At 40.5% G+C, this 16,142-nt stretch overlaps 1 protein-coding gene across 2 annotated transcripts in view; it reads right to left on the bottom strand.

Moving 5' to 3' along the window:
• The window catches only part of LOC136877723 (juvenile hormone esterase), a 78,184-nt gene extending 62,306 nt beyond the window's left edge, over positions 1-15,878 (bottom strand). Inside the window, exons 1-2 of one of the 2 annotated variants that reach the window (XM_067151932.2) lie at positions 15,721-15,878; positions 4,984-5,169 (exon numbers count right to left, since the gene is read on the bottom strand). In XM_067151932.2, the coding sequence (XP_067008033.2) occupies positions 4,984-5,169; positions 15,721-15,877 (343 nt within the window). In that variant the 5' untranslated portion in view covers position 15,878. Of the gene's footprint in view, positions 1-4,983; positions 5,170-5,470; positions 5,591-15,720 lie in introns of those variants that run through there. The other variant, XM_068228609.1, reaches the window with a different exon arrangement.
• Positions 15,879-16,142: the final 264 nt, after the last annotated feature.

Genomic DNA, 16,142 nt, shown 5'->3' with positions numbered 1-16,142 from the left:
TCGATTTGGAGCAATAGCGCTGTCTCTCTCTTTCCCCACACCTGTCTCGCTCGCTCCCCCTATCTCCTTCTTCCTCACTTGCTCCGTAGCGCTCCAAATCCGAGCTGAGTTGAGCCGAGCTTAGCCGAGTAGCCCAGAGACGAAGCGTTGGTCCGAGTCGAGCAGGACCGATGCACAGTGCACGGAGCTCTTGCGCCTCGATTTGCACGCGTGAGATTTTGGGCGTTTGAGAGGCCCTGTTCCATAGTGTTCAATAACTGCTTCTTTGCTGGTAAATTAGACATATCCAGTATATGGAGAAACTGTTCTTTCCGCACTGTATCAATCATCAGTCATCAATGATTTAGGGCAGTAGCCCAGGTGCCAATTCTCTACTAATTGTTTACTTCATATTTACATTTACTTATTGTTTATGTAGCTTTTTCTTAAACATTTTCAATAAACTTGGAAATTTATCGAACATTTCCATTGTTAATTTATTCCAATCCCATACTCCTCATCCTATAAATATATATTTGCCCCAATCTGTCCTCATGAATCCCAACTTTATCTTCATGTTATGATCTCTCCTACTTGAAAAGCTCCACTCCAGCTTATTCTTCTACTTGTATGACATTCCACGTCAACTCACCACTGACAGCTTAAAACACACCACATAGTCGAGCATCTCGTCTCCTTACTCCCAAGTCTCCCAAGCCCAAAGTTTGCAACATTTTACTAACACTACTCCTTTGTTGGAAATCACCCAGAACAAATCGTGCTGCTTTCCTTTGAATTTTTCCAGCTCTCGTACCAAGTAGTCCTGGTGAGGGTCCCATACACTGGAACCATACTCTAACTGTTGTCTTTCCAAGGACTTATATGCCCTCTCCTTTACATCTTTATTACAACTCCTAAATACTCTCATAACCATGTGAAGAGGTCTGTAACCTTTCTTAACTACCTCGTTATTATGATTTCCCCAATGAAGATCATTACTGTATTTATATTGACACCTAGGTACTTATATTGTTCCCCATGAGGTGCTATCACCCCGTCAACACAATAATTAAAACTAAGAGGACTTTTCCTCTTGATGAAATGTACCGGTACGACTTGACTTGTCGTCCCATTTACATTCATACTTTTGTCTGCTGTCCATCTCGCCACATTTTTTAAGTCCCCCTATAGTTGCTCACAATCCTGCATCTCATTTACAGCTCTATACAGTATGGTGACCATTCAGCCAACGAGTCAGACAGTTGGCCATTAAGTGAACGAAATGGAGTGGCCTCAGTCAGTCAACGGGAGTCATTAGTTAAACGGAAGGTGAAGAGAGAAGAAGTGGATGGTGAACAGTGATGGAGTCATAGAAGGATGCACTTGCAATGAACTCATACCATACAGACTTACAAAGAAGTCATATGATATGGAGAAGAAGCAGTCACATGGATACATCATTAAAATTAGGCGTGACACATCTACAGTAAACACGAGATCTAAGGAAAGTGCTACTAACCAAAATCCAACCAATCATAGACAAAAAATTAGGAGAGCACCAGAGAGGGTTTATACCAGGAAGTAGCTGTTAGAACAAATCTTCAATTTGAAATCAATCCTATTTAACAACGCAAGAGACACAAAAACGGATAGAGTAGCAATATTGGTAGACTTAAAAAAAAACTACAATTTGATCCAGGTTGGACCTTCACTCTTTGAAATATTAAAAGAATTCAAAATAGACACAAAAACTGTGAGCATCATTAAAGAAACACTACCAGGCAAGTTGGCCATGTGGTTAGGGGCACACAGCTGTGAGCTTGCATCTGGGAAGTAGTGGGTTAAAACCCCACTGTTCGCAGCTCTGAAGATGGTTCTCCATGGTTTCCCATTTTCACACCAGGAAAATGCTGGGGCTGTGCATTAATTAAGACCATGGTCAATTCCTTCCCACTGCTAGCCCTTTCCTATCGCATTGTTGCCATAAGACCTATCTGTGTCAGTGTGACGTAAAGTGAAATAGTAAAAGAAACACTTACTGACATCTTTTCAAAAGTCAAACTATTAGGTGAACTCTCAGAAGCATTTGAAATTAAAATTGGTGTGAGACAAGGGGGTTGACTTTCCCCGATAGTATTCAACTGTGCACTGAAAAAGAAAGTAGTATGAGAATGGGTTGAAATATTGAAAGAAAAAGGAATCTACAAATCAGTTGTAATGGTACCATCAAACAAACGAATTGTAACAGACCACTCAGCTTTTGCAGATGATCTAGTCATATCATACTAGCAAAAACTCCAGAAGAAGGAAGGAAAAAATTAGAAAACCTTAAAGTCATCGTCATCATCATCATCATCATCATCATCATCATTTCCCTTTATCCAGCTGTAGCCGGATAGGGGCAAATATGGTTCCTCTCCACTTTCTTCAGTCATTCCACCACTCCTCCTCCAACACTGTCCCAGTCCAGGTTTCTTTCTATAATGCTGCGTTGGATGGTATCCTTCCATCTCAATCGTGGTCGTCCACGGCCTCTCCTTCCTTGGATTTGCATTTCCATCACCTTTTTTGGCATTCTTTCATCGCTCATTTGCTTTATGTGCCCAAACCATCTTAGTCGGCTCTTCTCTATTCTATCATTCATTTTTTCCACTCCAATTTCTTCCCGGATTTTCTCATTCCTTATTTTGTCTCTTCTACTCTTCTGTATCATACTCCTCAAGAACTTCATTTCAACTGCCTGTATTCGACTCTCATCCTTCTTTGTCATTGTCAAAGTTTCTGCTCCATAAGTTGTTATGGGTACGTAATACATCTTGTACATAGTATCCTTTGCTTCCATTGGCACATCTTTGTCCCATTACATGTTTCTTACACTATGATAGAAACAACTTCCAGCTTGAATCCTTTTACTAATCTCAGCATCCAGTTGAGCATTCTCCATTAATTCACTCCCCAGGTATTTAAACGTTTCCACTACTTCCAGGGGCTTGTCTGCAAGTCTAATCTGACCTTTCCCTTCTTTCTCCCCTCTTGTCATAACAAGAGTTTTACTCTTTTCTACACTTACTTTCAATCCACATTCTTCGATCTTCCCTTTCACCACATTCAACTGTTCTTGAACCTTCCTGTCGTCTTCTCCCCAAATCACAATATCATCTGCAAATAACATCATGTTCATTTCTCTACCTCCATATGCTGCTTTTGCTGTTCTCATGATGTCATCCATTACTATTCTAAACAGGATTGGTGATAGAACACTTCCCTGTCTCAGCCCACTAGTTATTTTGAACCAACTTGTCCTGCCAACTTGTGTTTGCACGCAACTACAAAGTATGCGACCAAAATTGGATTTCAAGATTCTTATGAAGAAACAGAATGGATTGCTAGTACGGTATCAACTATGCACATGCAGGAATTCAAATAGGTATACAGAAATAAAATAATCAAAAGAGTCAACAGATTAAAATACTTAGGCAAAGTAATACTAGTAACAGGCTAGAGAAAAGAGAAAATGAAGGCACAAATTCACAAAATGGAAATAGCATAGACTATCACACAATGAATTCTACAAATGTAGACCAGTGGTCACGCGAACCGCAATACGTAATACAACTCATTATTAGCACAACTACAGAATCGCAAATGGAAGAAAAGATAAACACAGCTCATAGACAAGCTTATGAGGGGAAGGTACCAATACCCACTATAAATGAACAAATCACACGAGTGCTAAGTGTAGAGCAGCAATTTTTTATTCTTTCTACCGCAGTCATATACACCTCACGTCTACAAAAAGTACGGTATGGTACAAGTTACACTTTCCTGAGAGAAATATGTTTGAAAATTAGTAAAATGTTTCTTAAGTATGTACATTCAGCTATATCTTTGTCGTATGTTCCTAACTTTAAGAGAAAAAATGTTCTGTTTCTGCAAATATGGGGGTCCTAACCTGTACAAATGAAATGAATAACACGAGCAATATAATGCATTTCTCCTTTCTTTTTCCTCCTCCTCAGTTAGACTTGAGCAAAAGCCTAGGCTCTGTCATGTTTCAACTGCCTTGTAAAATTATTGCACATACCTCTGTATTTTCTTGGTTTTCATTGTGAATTTCAAACTTTCAACCATTACGGTAACTTTGACTGAAAAATGTTGTTTTTAAGGTTTAAAAATGGAAAGTACGGTACTCTTCTTCTTCGTATTCTTATGTCTTTGTTAGGAGGAGGTAGGGGTACAGAGACCGCCAGATGCTGAAAAAGAGGAAGAATGAAGGAGGGGGGGTGAAGTAAAAGGTGGAGGGTGGAGACAGGAGAGCAAATATAAACGACATGAGTGGTAAAGCGGATTTATGTAACACAGCGCATGCAGCGCCGGGGCGTGCAAGCACCCCTGCTGTCGTCTACGATAAAATACCATATGGCCTTTTTTGTTGTAAATTTTGTTTGCTTTCTGTATTTCTAGGTATTATTTCCCAAAAATATACATAAAAAATGCTTTTTTAAATCCACATTTTTGGGGGTTTCTCAAAATTTCAGGGGGTTGCATGCTCAATTTTGGTGCAAAGTTAAAAGTTCTGATTCAACGACGTGAAAAACATAAAGTAAGTTAATTTCCAGAACTACCATGACTTTTTTTTCCAGGTAAAATCTCCCATTGCCTGGACTAAATACCAGGCCTACTGCATTGCAGAACCACCCTCTTAATCACTATAGGATCAGATCATGTTTTGCCTACTTTAACTCTGTGTTTTATTTTCTAGCATCCCTTCATTCACTATTTTGTGTAGTTATTTTCCATTTTCGTCAATAGTCTCACATGACCTATTCTATTAAAAACCTTGGGTAAGTCAATAGCGATACAGTTTCCTGTATCTGTACCTCCTGTATCTAAAAATATCTGCTATTTCTTGCTGGAATCCTACAAGTTGAGTCTCTCTGGAATAACCTTTTCTAAACAGAACTGCCTTCATTAAACCATTCTGTAATTTCCAAACATTCTTACCTTTAGTCATTGGTGATAACATGAGGAAATGTGTTGACGCCGATCCTGCACTCTCACCGAAGATGGTCACTTGCTTGGGATCTCCACCAAACTTTGCAATGTTCTTCTGCACCCAGCGCAATGCTGCTACCTGGTCCTTGAGACCCATATTGCCAGGTACATCCTTGTTATGCAGACTCAGGAAACCTGTGACCGAAAATCAGAGGACTGTAAAATTTCCCACAATGACAGGTTCGTTTGTGATTAGGCCTACTTCTGATGATGTTAGCTTTTGTGAATCCTAGTTCTAAAGACCTTGTTTAATTTGATATGAATAGTTGAAGCGCTCATTGTCTATTTGCATTACTGTGTCAATCGACTTGCACATGAGAGTGCATAAAAGCAAGAGGCCTCTGATGCTTTTCCTTTTGATGTCATCAGTCCTTGGACTATTCTGATGCAATTCTCCAGTCCATCTCACCTCAACTCTTCAAATTAATCTACTAACCTTCCTACTAGCACCACCCCTGGTCCCCCACATTCAACCTGCTAGTCTCTAGGCGCGAAACAGGTAACCTCTCCGTGCTCACTGAATTCTTTGCGCATATCACAAGAATGTCCAAAGGAAACTGTAAAACACTTTCTTATAAAAATGGTACTGGATGTAATTTCAGAAAGGGAATTAGACAAACTTCATTTTCAAGGTACAATGAGGAAAGAACAGTATCTCCAAGAACTGGATACATGTCTAATTCCCCAACAAAGACAAAGTTTCCTGTGTGACACAATAAAGATTACATTGAGCCATCTTTAATGAAGTGGAGTGAAAAATATTGCACTAGAATGGAAACAGCACAGAGCCTCCTTCCAAAGAAAAATTATGATGTATTTTAAAGCTTACAGTTGCGCGAACCTAACCCCATGGCCAACTCCTTCGGTAGGGATGTTAAACATGTATAATCTACGTGTACAGTGCAAACAGAAATTCATGGACAAGCACACCGCTAAGGTAGTCTACGTTGAATTCAAAGTTATTAGTACAAAGAAAAATGTCTAATGTTGCCTAGATTCTGAGTTACAGAGATTAGAATCTGGGACAAACTACTAAGCAAACAAGGATAAGCAGACACGATGGGCATGAGTTTGAGCATTAAAATAATAATAAATAGCTATTATAATCAGGTGCGACCTTTGTAAGTCAGACCCTCCGATCAAAATGGGTGGCGTCTGCTGTATGTATGCATTTATTTTTTAGAATTTGCTTTACGTCGCACCGACACAGACGATGGGATAGGAAAGGGTTAGAAGTGGAAAGGAAGCCACCAGACCCAGCATTTGCCTGGCATGAAAATGGGAAAGCATGGAAAAAACATCTTCAGGGCTATCGACAGTGGGGTTCAATCCAACTGTCTCCCGAATTCAAGCTCAAAGATGCGCGACCCTAACCGCATGGCCGACTTGCTCAGTAAAAATAGTGTATACACGCAGGTCATTAAAATAGATTTTAATTTTCGTGTATTGGAAGTGCAGACTCTGGCTGTGAGAGGTGGGTACGCAGAACAATGTTTGTTGGGAAGTGAGCTCAGATTGCTGCGCACTATGAAGTGTGTAATTCCAGTATTCTCGTTCAGAGATGTTGGCGTACGGTGAAGGGAGGGAATGCCACAATATGTCCAGAGACAAGAACATCGATTTTCATTGGAAGCTACTGACTAAAAGGGTGCTAAAATATGTGGCCATCCATCCACATCCTGGACTGAGGAGAATGCGACGAATATGAGGGAAATGTTCAATTGTAGCCCAGCTAAATTAGCAAGTCAGGCAGCTTGCGAAAGCGAACTCACAAGGTACGTGGTCCAGAAGGTATTGTATTTAGCCACCTTCGGTATTTCCTGGAATGACTAAGCCAGTCCGAACACCTCCTAGCCGGCCCAAGGACATGCCGCGGTTTCTCCTTTATTGTTTTCTTCGTCTGGTTTCCCCATGAGCCTTCTAGAACAGGGAACGACAACCTTCCATCTCTAGCCGCACCATGAATATTCTAGTATTCCATCATCGGAATATAAAAAGTAGTAGTAGTAGTAGTAGTAGTAGATTTATTATTATTTCTCCGGATTGTACACTTTTTAACCAAATTAATCTTTACGGAGAAATAAAAAAGAGAACAACCCAAAAGGAAAACATATAAAAAGCAACCCACAATACAACCTAAACAAGATGTAAATAATCAAAAACGCTATTGAATAAGTCTTCGGCAACACGGAAAACAAGGCAAAAAACAAACAAAAAAAGCTAACTATAGCAGTCCCTACAATGGACTTGTGCCCGAGCGGCGAGCCCTTGGTCAGCTGACCGAGTCTTCCAACAGATTCAGGCAGCCGTGCCCTGCCATAGGACGCCGCTTGTGCACACCCATTATCTCCCCCACTCTGCTATCCAGCAGTGTGACGATCATAATTCTCTGCTGCTTAACACGTCACTCCCTGCTGGCCTATCTTCTCAGCAACACACTCACTATGACAGGAAGAACAATATATACATCTGCCACACTACATTCTACTAACTTCAGTTTCCTTTAACTTCTTAATGCAGCGTTTTTTGATAGCCAATATAAAAAGGAGGTACCGGTAGTTCAGTAGTTAGACTGGGGTGCAGTAGTGCTGGCTGTAGTCATTGTCCCACCGGTGTAAGAGTATCGTCATGTAGTGTGCGGAGTACTGCCTTAGAGTACAGTATATAGGCACTCGTGATCACAAGAATTCCGGGTGGAAAGGAAAACAGGTAACGTTTGGGCGTACACTTTGGCCAGCCCTGAGGATGAAGGGGAAGCAAGCGAGGCAACGTCATGTGTTCGTCTTCCACGATATATGGCCTGTAATGTTCCGCACTCAGAGGTCACTCCCAACACCATTTTCTCGGGAGCCGATTAAGATGTTTCTATGGTTAAACATTCTGGCTATACTGGCTTAGCCTAATCAAGGAAACCAATTAATTAACTTTAATTTATTTGTGAAGAAATCAGCACGATGTAATACCGCCCCAATACGTGATAAGTGTTTGATCAGCGCTGACAATAACTCAGTTTTCCAAACACCCTTACGTCTCTGATGATCATAATTTTTCAATGCCAGGTTATTCTTACTTTGGTTTTTGAAGATAAAATATGTTATTTTTATAATAATTAGTATTAATAATAATATGTCCGCCTCTGTGGTGTAGTGGTTAGCGTGATTAGCTGCCACCCCCGGAGGTCCGGGTTCGATTCCCGGCTCTGCCACGAAAATTTGAAAAGTGGTACGAGGGCTGGAACGGGGTCCACTCAGCCTCGGGAGGTCAACTGAGTAGAGGTGGGTTCGATTCCCACCTCAGCCATCCTGGAAGTGGTTTTCCGTGGTTTCCCACTTCTCCTCCAGGCGAATGCCGGGATGGTACCTAACTTAAGGCCACGGCCGCTTCCTTCCCTCTTCCTTGCCTATCCCTTCCAATCCTCCCATCCCTCCACAAGGCCCCTGTTCAGCATAGCAGGTGAGGCCGCCTGGGCGAGGTACTGGTCATACTCCCCAGTTGTATCCCCCGACCAAGAGTCTGAAGCTCCAGGACACTGCCCTTGAGGCGGTAGAGGTGGGATCCCTCGCTAAGTCCGAGGGAAAAACCGAACCTGGAGGGTAAACAGATGATGATGATGATGATTAATAATAATATACCACATGGGAAATAAACTCAGTAGTTATTTAAAATTCAACGGCTTTTTAAAGGTAGAATAGACGGTCATGATCAGAAGGAATATTTTTATACTACATGACAGTCCATGAAAAGAAATGAAAGGAAAAGACTGACTACTTAACACGTTTTTCCATGTGTGTGTGTGGACCTGTAATGTATTTTCGGTAATATAGAATAGCAGTACCGGCGATTGGCAATTAACAGGGAGGGGGGAATGTACAGACAACAAAAAAGTACCCGGGGTTGTGGAATATAGTAGACGGGGTCGGAGTGTATGTATTTACTTAACCCTTTAAGGTCCATAAAGGATACCTACCTTCCTTACCTATTAGCAATCGGCACGAGATCTGTCTCTTGGCTTTCAGTAAGTTTAATCTATCCAAGAAATGAGAAATCAAATCTATGAAAATCGATATTTAGGCCTATTCAAGAAATTATTTGAATGTGAAATTAAAAAAAAAAAGAAATTATAACTCGAACTCCAACTTGTTCGATAAACACAATCAACAATGATAGTTATAACGCAGAGGAGAGATATACTGGTTTGAGAGGCTTTAACTCAACTGCCTGATGGGCATCCTTACTAGAAACCACTGTCTTAAGTTAAGAGTGAAGTAAAGAAAGTCTAGAAATCCATAAATCGGCTTCCATGTGAGACTACATGTATCATCATAATGATTCGTGATGATCCAGCCCTCGCAACACGAACTCTGGGCTCTTGTAAAGTTAAGGCAGTCCAGTCGGTATGTTACCCAGCGGCCGCAGCCGTGTTGAAACACCGGATCCAGTGAGATCTCCGAAGTTAAGCAGCATTGGGCGTGGTCAAGATTTGTATGGGTTGCCACGCGCTGTTGGTGGGTTGGTGGAGGGTAAGGGAATGGAGGAGCGGAAAGGAACTGGCCACCCTACCGTACACAGGCACACCTCTGTGGAGAATACACCCTTTCCTTACCTTTAATCGGCATGTGCCACACGGTGCAATTTACGTTAAAGTCATTGTGGATGATGACCGCAAGAAAAATCATGCTATAATGTCAGAGGTCACTGAGGTTGATAACCCCATGACCATCCAAATTTCTAAGCTGAAGGCTAAACACAAATTACAGTAGTTGATGGCCAATGTTTCCACTTTAATAATCCCAGCACATTTAATTCGGGCATGTCCCCTTAATCGGTACATTAACAATTGAAATTTCCCAACAAAATAAACTAAGATTTCCAGAATTTCAAGTTAATCACTTGGTTTTAAGTTATTTCTCAAATACGGTTTTCACTGAATCTAATAATTTAATAAATTGAAATGATTTTAATAAATCCTAATTAACAACAAATTCTATCTGCCCGGAGGAATGGTTTCTTTAACAAGTCCCTACTTAAATTTACTGACGTAATTTGATTACATCGTTCATCGTCGCCCGTTTCGTGGCGGCTGGAAAAAGTAAGACATTTATTTTCCGGTATTATTTATTTATTTCATGACGTCACACCATAAATTTAATTTAACACCAGCAATTATTAACACTGGCTTGGATAACCCTAATTATTAAGTACTCAAACCTGCACAAATACAACTCCACGCAAACAAGCCAACACCCTGTCACATCACATCATGACATTTAAAATAAGGCTTTGTACATCCCTCAAAAATAAAACCCATAACTAACACAAATACTCTACTTTGGACATCCCTGTAAAATGGTTAAATCCGCTCATTATTGTCTCATTTCCATTGCTTCAAATATACGATCAAATCTCGGTTAAACAAGTTAATATTCAAGAATGCAACCTGATTTCAAACATATTACTCAATGATGAAAATTCCAATTAGTTTCTTTCAAAGTTACGAGCTCCATTCTAAAGAATACAATCTGATTTCCATCACATTCAACTGAATGAAAAGCTACAAGTTACTGTTATCTTTCAATTGGCGGTCTCCCCCGATCAGCTGTCGAGCGGAACGAGATTCCCCTCCTAACTTCTATTGACAGGAACCATATGTTCTACTCACGTTTTAACTGGTCTTTAAAGAAATGATATCTACAGTCTCGCTGACAAATTACAAAATACGACATTCCTGACCCAAACAGATCATGCGCAGAGATTTACTTTAAGATGTCACTCAATATTCCTAAATATCATGAACCTACCACCATTTTACGTGGAATCCGACCCATGTTCCCCTCTCAAAACATTACAACAATAGGCCTATATCTACCTCAACTGACATTTAGCAATAGTTGACCACTTGCTCAAACACGACAAAAATCTCGACGATATTAAAATGGAATATAACTCTCACGATCCACAACGCTGTACACACACAAATACTCTGATAATGAAACATCTCCGCATAACGTGACCTCGTATTTCTCAACTGGAGTTCACCAAAATGACTGACAAAATTTACTATTATTTATCGTCAGTTATACACATTTTAAAACTGACATAAAAATAGCAATCCCTTCGTAACAGATATTTATTGATCTCGCCTCGTAACTTTCCTTAATAAAACATTTTACATTGTTCCACACGACATCGTGCCTTCATTCGACTGAAAATGGTTAAGCACGGATTTCTTACACAACTTTCGTCATAATTTCAAACAGAAAATTTTACATCAGATTAAAAATCTTAACTTGACACCACAAAATACAGAAAGATACACACGGAAATGACAATCTACTTTAGACATTATATCGTTTCATTACCATCAAACGACTATTTTACAACACTTCACACGGTATTTCGCAAAATTGCCTAACTTTATCCAAGCGTTAAAAACAAATGACCTTTCGTCATATTTTCTGACATTTCACGAAAACTGCGTCACAAATACACATACAATATAAACGGTGATATCATGAAACAAATAAACAGGTGGTAATGGTGATCATTCACCTACCTTGGACGTACGTCAGCTTCCATTATGTTAATTCACCAGTAACTTTCCGGGATTTTATTTAGCCATTTTAACACTTTTGGCTTCACGGGTATTTTTATTCATATTGATTCACCTGAAAATAAAGGCACATAAAAATGTACCCTTCACTCAATATTTTCCCGGATCGAACACGACTGTTGTGATACCGTCCGCACACGCATAAAACACGATATTATTTATACAAAAAATTCGCCTATAAGACTGCGGTATAAGGATGACCGTCTGTTTATTAAATGCACGCTACTTAAAAAAAGATCTCCATTTGGGTATGATACTCCAGCCACCTCGGCCAAAATCTAAGTTCTCTGTCGGATTTAGTCTAATAATCGCCAATAAAATTATACAACAGTACGTGGTTCCTCCTCGAGCTCAATTGACACAATGCGGGGTGATTTCAAGATGGCTCATCCATTTTTATAGTCTTTATCCCGTCTCTCAGGAATTTTCCTTTTGCCGCCAAGAATATTTACATATTTTTCTACCTTGTGGAAATGAATTTAAGGTAGGTTTTATGTTAACCTAGTCCTTAGTAAATTAGTAGTGATATTGTTTATGAACATTTAAGATTTTCTCATAACAAATAGACTTGTTAAATGACCTCATTTGATGAGCACTTTATTTTGCTGATGTGAGATAGGTCGAACAGACCAGCGCGTCCTTGGCCAATTTTCCCTCGGAAACTGTTTAGCAATCTAAAAGTCTGTATTATTCAGGACCAAATTGTCTCGCACACAATTACGGGACAATTATTATGTTAGTTTCGCTGCTAATTCATTTTAAAGAATATATTTATTAAACCAACAATTTGTTGTATCCATACACCATTGACGCGTGTGGGGTGACGTCATTTTTCTTAGCGTGAGAAAGAGAACTACTACTTGCTTGCCTCGTGCCGTTTGTGCGAGATAAAAAATGTATCTGAAACTCCTCATTGCGATTGATATGGGGCCTCATGTGGTAACTTTAGGATTCTGATGTATTATAACACAAAGGTCATGGGTTCATATTTCCCCCCAGTGCAACGAATTCCTTTTGCGAAGATACAAGGAATTCCATTTAATGTAAATCAGATGGTGAAATTTCTAATTTTGAGTCTGATGAAACATGACCTTTGAACATTAATTCACATTTCTTCCCTCTCATCTCCTAGCATGAAGATACTGGTTGATACGCTCAGCTTCTTTGTTGTACTGGGTAACCATGTCCATCTCCACTGAATTAATCTCGACTACGAAAAATATCCCTTCTTTGCTATCAAGATTTTTCTTCTCAGATCTTTCCTCGATTCCTTCTTTTACTTGCCGGATCTGCTCTGTGAGATTCCAGTACTCCTCAAATGCTCGTAATATCACAGAGTCTGGAATCTGCCTACATTCCTTACATCGTTTCAGTGCGTCATCCTGCTTATCTTCGAGCGGTTCTACAACCTGATCCTCCACTGACTCAATGATGTTAAACTGTTGTACTACCATACCTCCAGGCTAGTGATATACCTTCAGATTGGCAGCATTGAAAATAGCCGCAGAACGTCCATCTGACGTCTGTATCTTCTGTATCTTATACGAATTGTTTCGGAAGCTCTGGACGATTTTAAATGGGCCCGTATACAGCAGTGCAAACTTCGCATAATATTTACTCTCAGGATTTGGAAGAGCGGGTTTTCTGACAAGCACGAATTCACCTTCTTCCAAGGGCCGATGATACTTCTTATTTCTGACGCGTTTCAAACATCGGTCAGCTTGGCGACGAAGATGCTCAGCTGTTTTTTTCTATACACATCACTTGAGATGGTCGTAGGTCGCTCAGACAATTCACTACTGCTGCCATGGTCTCACAGGATAGGTGTTAAAATGGACCATCGATGGTATGTGTCCTATAGATTTGTGGATAGTGTTATTCACGCAGTCTTCCAATGCTCTTGAGCACAGAATATCCGACAGAACTGCAATAACCTGCATAATACGTTCTGACAGATTTCCCTCAGGATGGCGAACTGAGCTAAGAATGTGGCGAATTTCAAGCCGTTCTACCTCCTGCTTGAACTGAGCTGAGGTAAACTGTGAGCCGTGGTCCGTTAATAAAAACATTGGCTTCCCCATAGTTGGAATAATGGTTCTGTTAATGGCTCTCAAAACTAGTTTAGTGTTTTGCTCCTGCATATGAATACGAAATTGTAGCAGCCTATATTAGAAGCTCTGGGGTCTTACTACACCCATGTGTAGGAATCAAGGCATCCTCTTAAATATTCACTAGGGTATAAATCCTATTGGAGACGGGAAGACGTTGATCATTGTAAATCTAAAGATGACTTGCCTAATTGTACAGCTTATCCCAGCTGTTAAACTGAAGATTCCCCTTTCCTCTGCATTGCAGCATCCATTTACGTCTCATTTGTCACACACACATTTTTAATTACAAAAACCCCTTCACATTCGAGGAAGTCGACAGTTGAAACCTGATGGATATCATCAAATCTACCTCCGTCATCTACCGTAATAAAAAAACTCTATCATCCTTCATGATTGCGTTAAGTGGAACCAATTGTTTGTTCTGAAGTCATCAAAAGTAGGTAAAATCTTATTTGTAGCACTTGGCAAAAATCAACTCGCATCCCAAAAACACTCAAGACTCTCTGTTGGAAAGAGATATACCATACCCATAAATCTTGGTTCGATGTGTTTAACGATTTAGTTATGCTATCTATTTCACACTTAAAGCTGTTTATTAATGGTATTTGAAAGTTGAAGTACCTGTAACAGTATAATTTACGTTACAACCCAGTAAGCAACACGAACGCTCCATTTTAGAAAATGTTATAACCATTATTGCACACTATTATATACACTAACTTTAATAATAATAATAATAATAATAATAATAATAATAATAATAATAATAATAATAATAATAATAATAATAATAATAATGTAATTGGCTTTACGGCCCCTCGCAAACGCCGAGGTGCCGGAATTTAGTCCCTCAGGAGATCTTTGACGTGCCAGTAAATCTACTGGCATGAAGCTGACGTATTTGAGCACCTTCAAATACCACCGAACTGAGTCAGGATCAAACCTGAGCCTCTCAGTCCGGCTACACTTATATACAACTTTAACACTACACAATAGTAATAACTCGTGTATACTTAAATAACGGCGTTAAATAACACTTCTTATCCTCTATACACAATGTAAACATAACTAACCATAACTAAACTAAGCATAACCATGTGCGAACCATATGGCCACGCACTTCTTACAACCAGCCACGACTTCCACCATTTTCCCGCCAATCCATAGAAGAATTAAAGTCTCAGATATTCTAGTAGGTCTTGGAAAGGCTAAGCGACTCTCTTTTCCCTCCTCGGTCCCCTTCTTCTTCTTCTTTATCTGTTTACCCCCCAAGTTCGGTTTTTTCCCTCGGACTCAGCGAGGGATCCCACCTCTACCGCCTCAAGGGCAGTGTCCTGGAGCTTCAGACTCTGGGTCGGGGATACAACTGGGGAGGATGACCAGTACCTCGCCCAGACGGCCTCAGCTGCTATGCTGAACAGGAGCCTTCGGGGGATGGGAAGATTGGAAGGGATAGACAAGGAAGAGGGAAGAAAGCGGCCGTGGCCGTAAGTTAGGTACCATCCTGGCATTTGCCTGGAGAAGTGGGAAACCACGGAAAACCAGTTCCAGGATGGCTGAGGAGGGAATCTAACTCCCCTCTACTCAGTTGACCTCCCGAGGCTGAGTGGACCCCGTTCCAGCCCTCGTACCACTTTTCAAATTTCATGGCAGAGCCGGGAATCGAACCCGGGCCTCTGGGGGTGGCAGCTAATCACACTAACCATCACACCACGGAGGCGGACTCTCCTCGGTCCCCACTTAAAGCCAACGCGCAACAAAACTTACGCGTAGAGTGCAGTCTCCCCTTAACCATGTTGTGAGTGTATATAAGAGTGTGATAACCGTGTTTGCGCCCTATTGATAGAAATAGATAAGAACGGTGGCGTGAAATTGATTGGATATCCCTGTTTTTACTCATAACCACGACACGGCGCCGAATTCTCAATGAAGAAGTTATAACGTTTTTACCGTAATGGAACTTACCTAGCATCCCAAGTCGGTAGTTGATAAGGACTACTATGACGTCTTTCTCCACCAGGAAGTCCGCCCCGTACATTTTTGGGTTTGCAGTACCCGATATAAACGCACCCCCGTGAATCCACACCATCACAGGCTTCAAACGGCTGGACTCACCCGGCATCTGAAAAGAAAAATAGGAACATTTCTTAATGAGCGGAAACGAATTCAGTGTCAACACCACAGTCATAGTTACCAGCTTCACCGTTCGGAAACAGTTATTTACGCAGCTGTCACAGAAAGTGATGAGTTACGAGTGAGATGTTTAGGTCCGGTGACGGAATTTCGAAACGAACAACGTAAATTTATCACTTTAGTGACTGTTGCATACAATATTTTATTTCATACTATGGTGAATTTACCTATTTAAAATTAAATTAATTTAATTG

The sequence above is a fragment of the Anabrus simplex genome, chromosome 7 (assembly GCF_040414725.1).
Source record: "Anabrus simplex isolate iqAnaSimp1 chromosome 7, ASM4041472v1, whole genome shotgun sequence".
Taxonomy (NCBI): Eukaryota; Metazoa; Arthropoda; class Insecta; order Orthoptera; family Tettigoniidae; genus Anabrus; species Anabrus simplex.
This window is presented reverse-complemented; position numbering and strand designations above follow the sequence as displayed.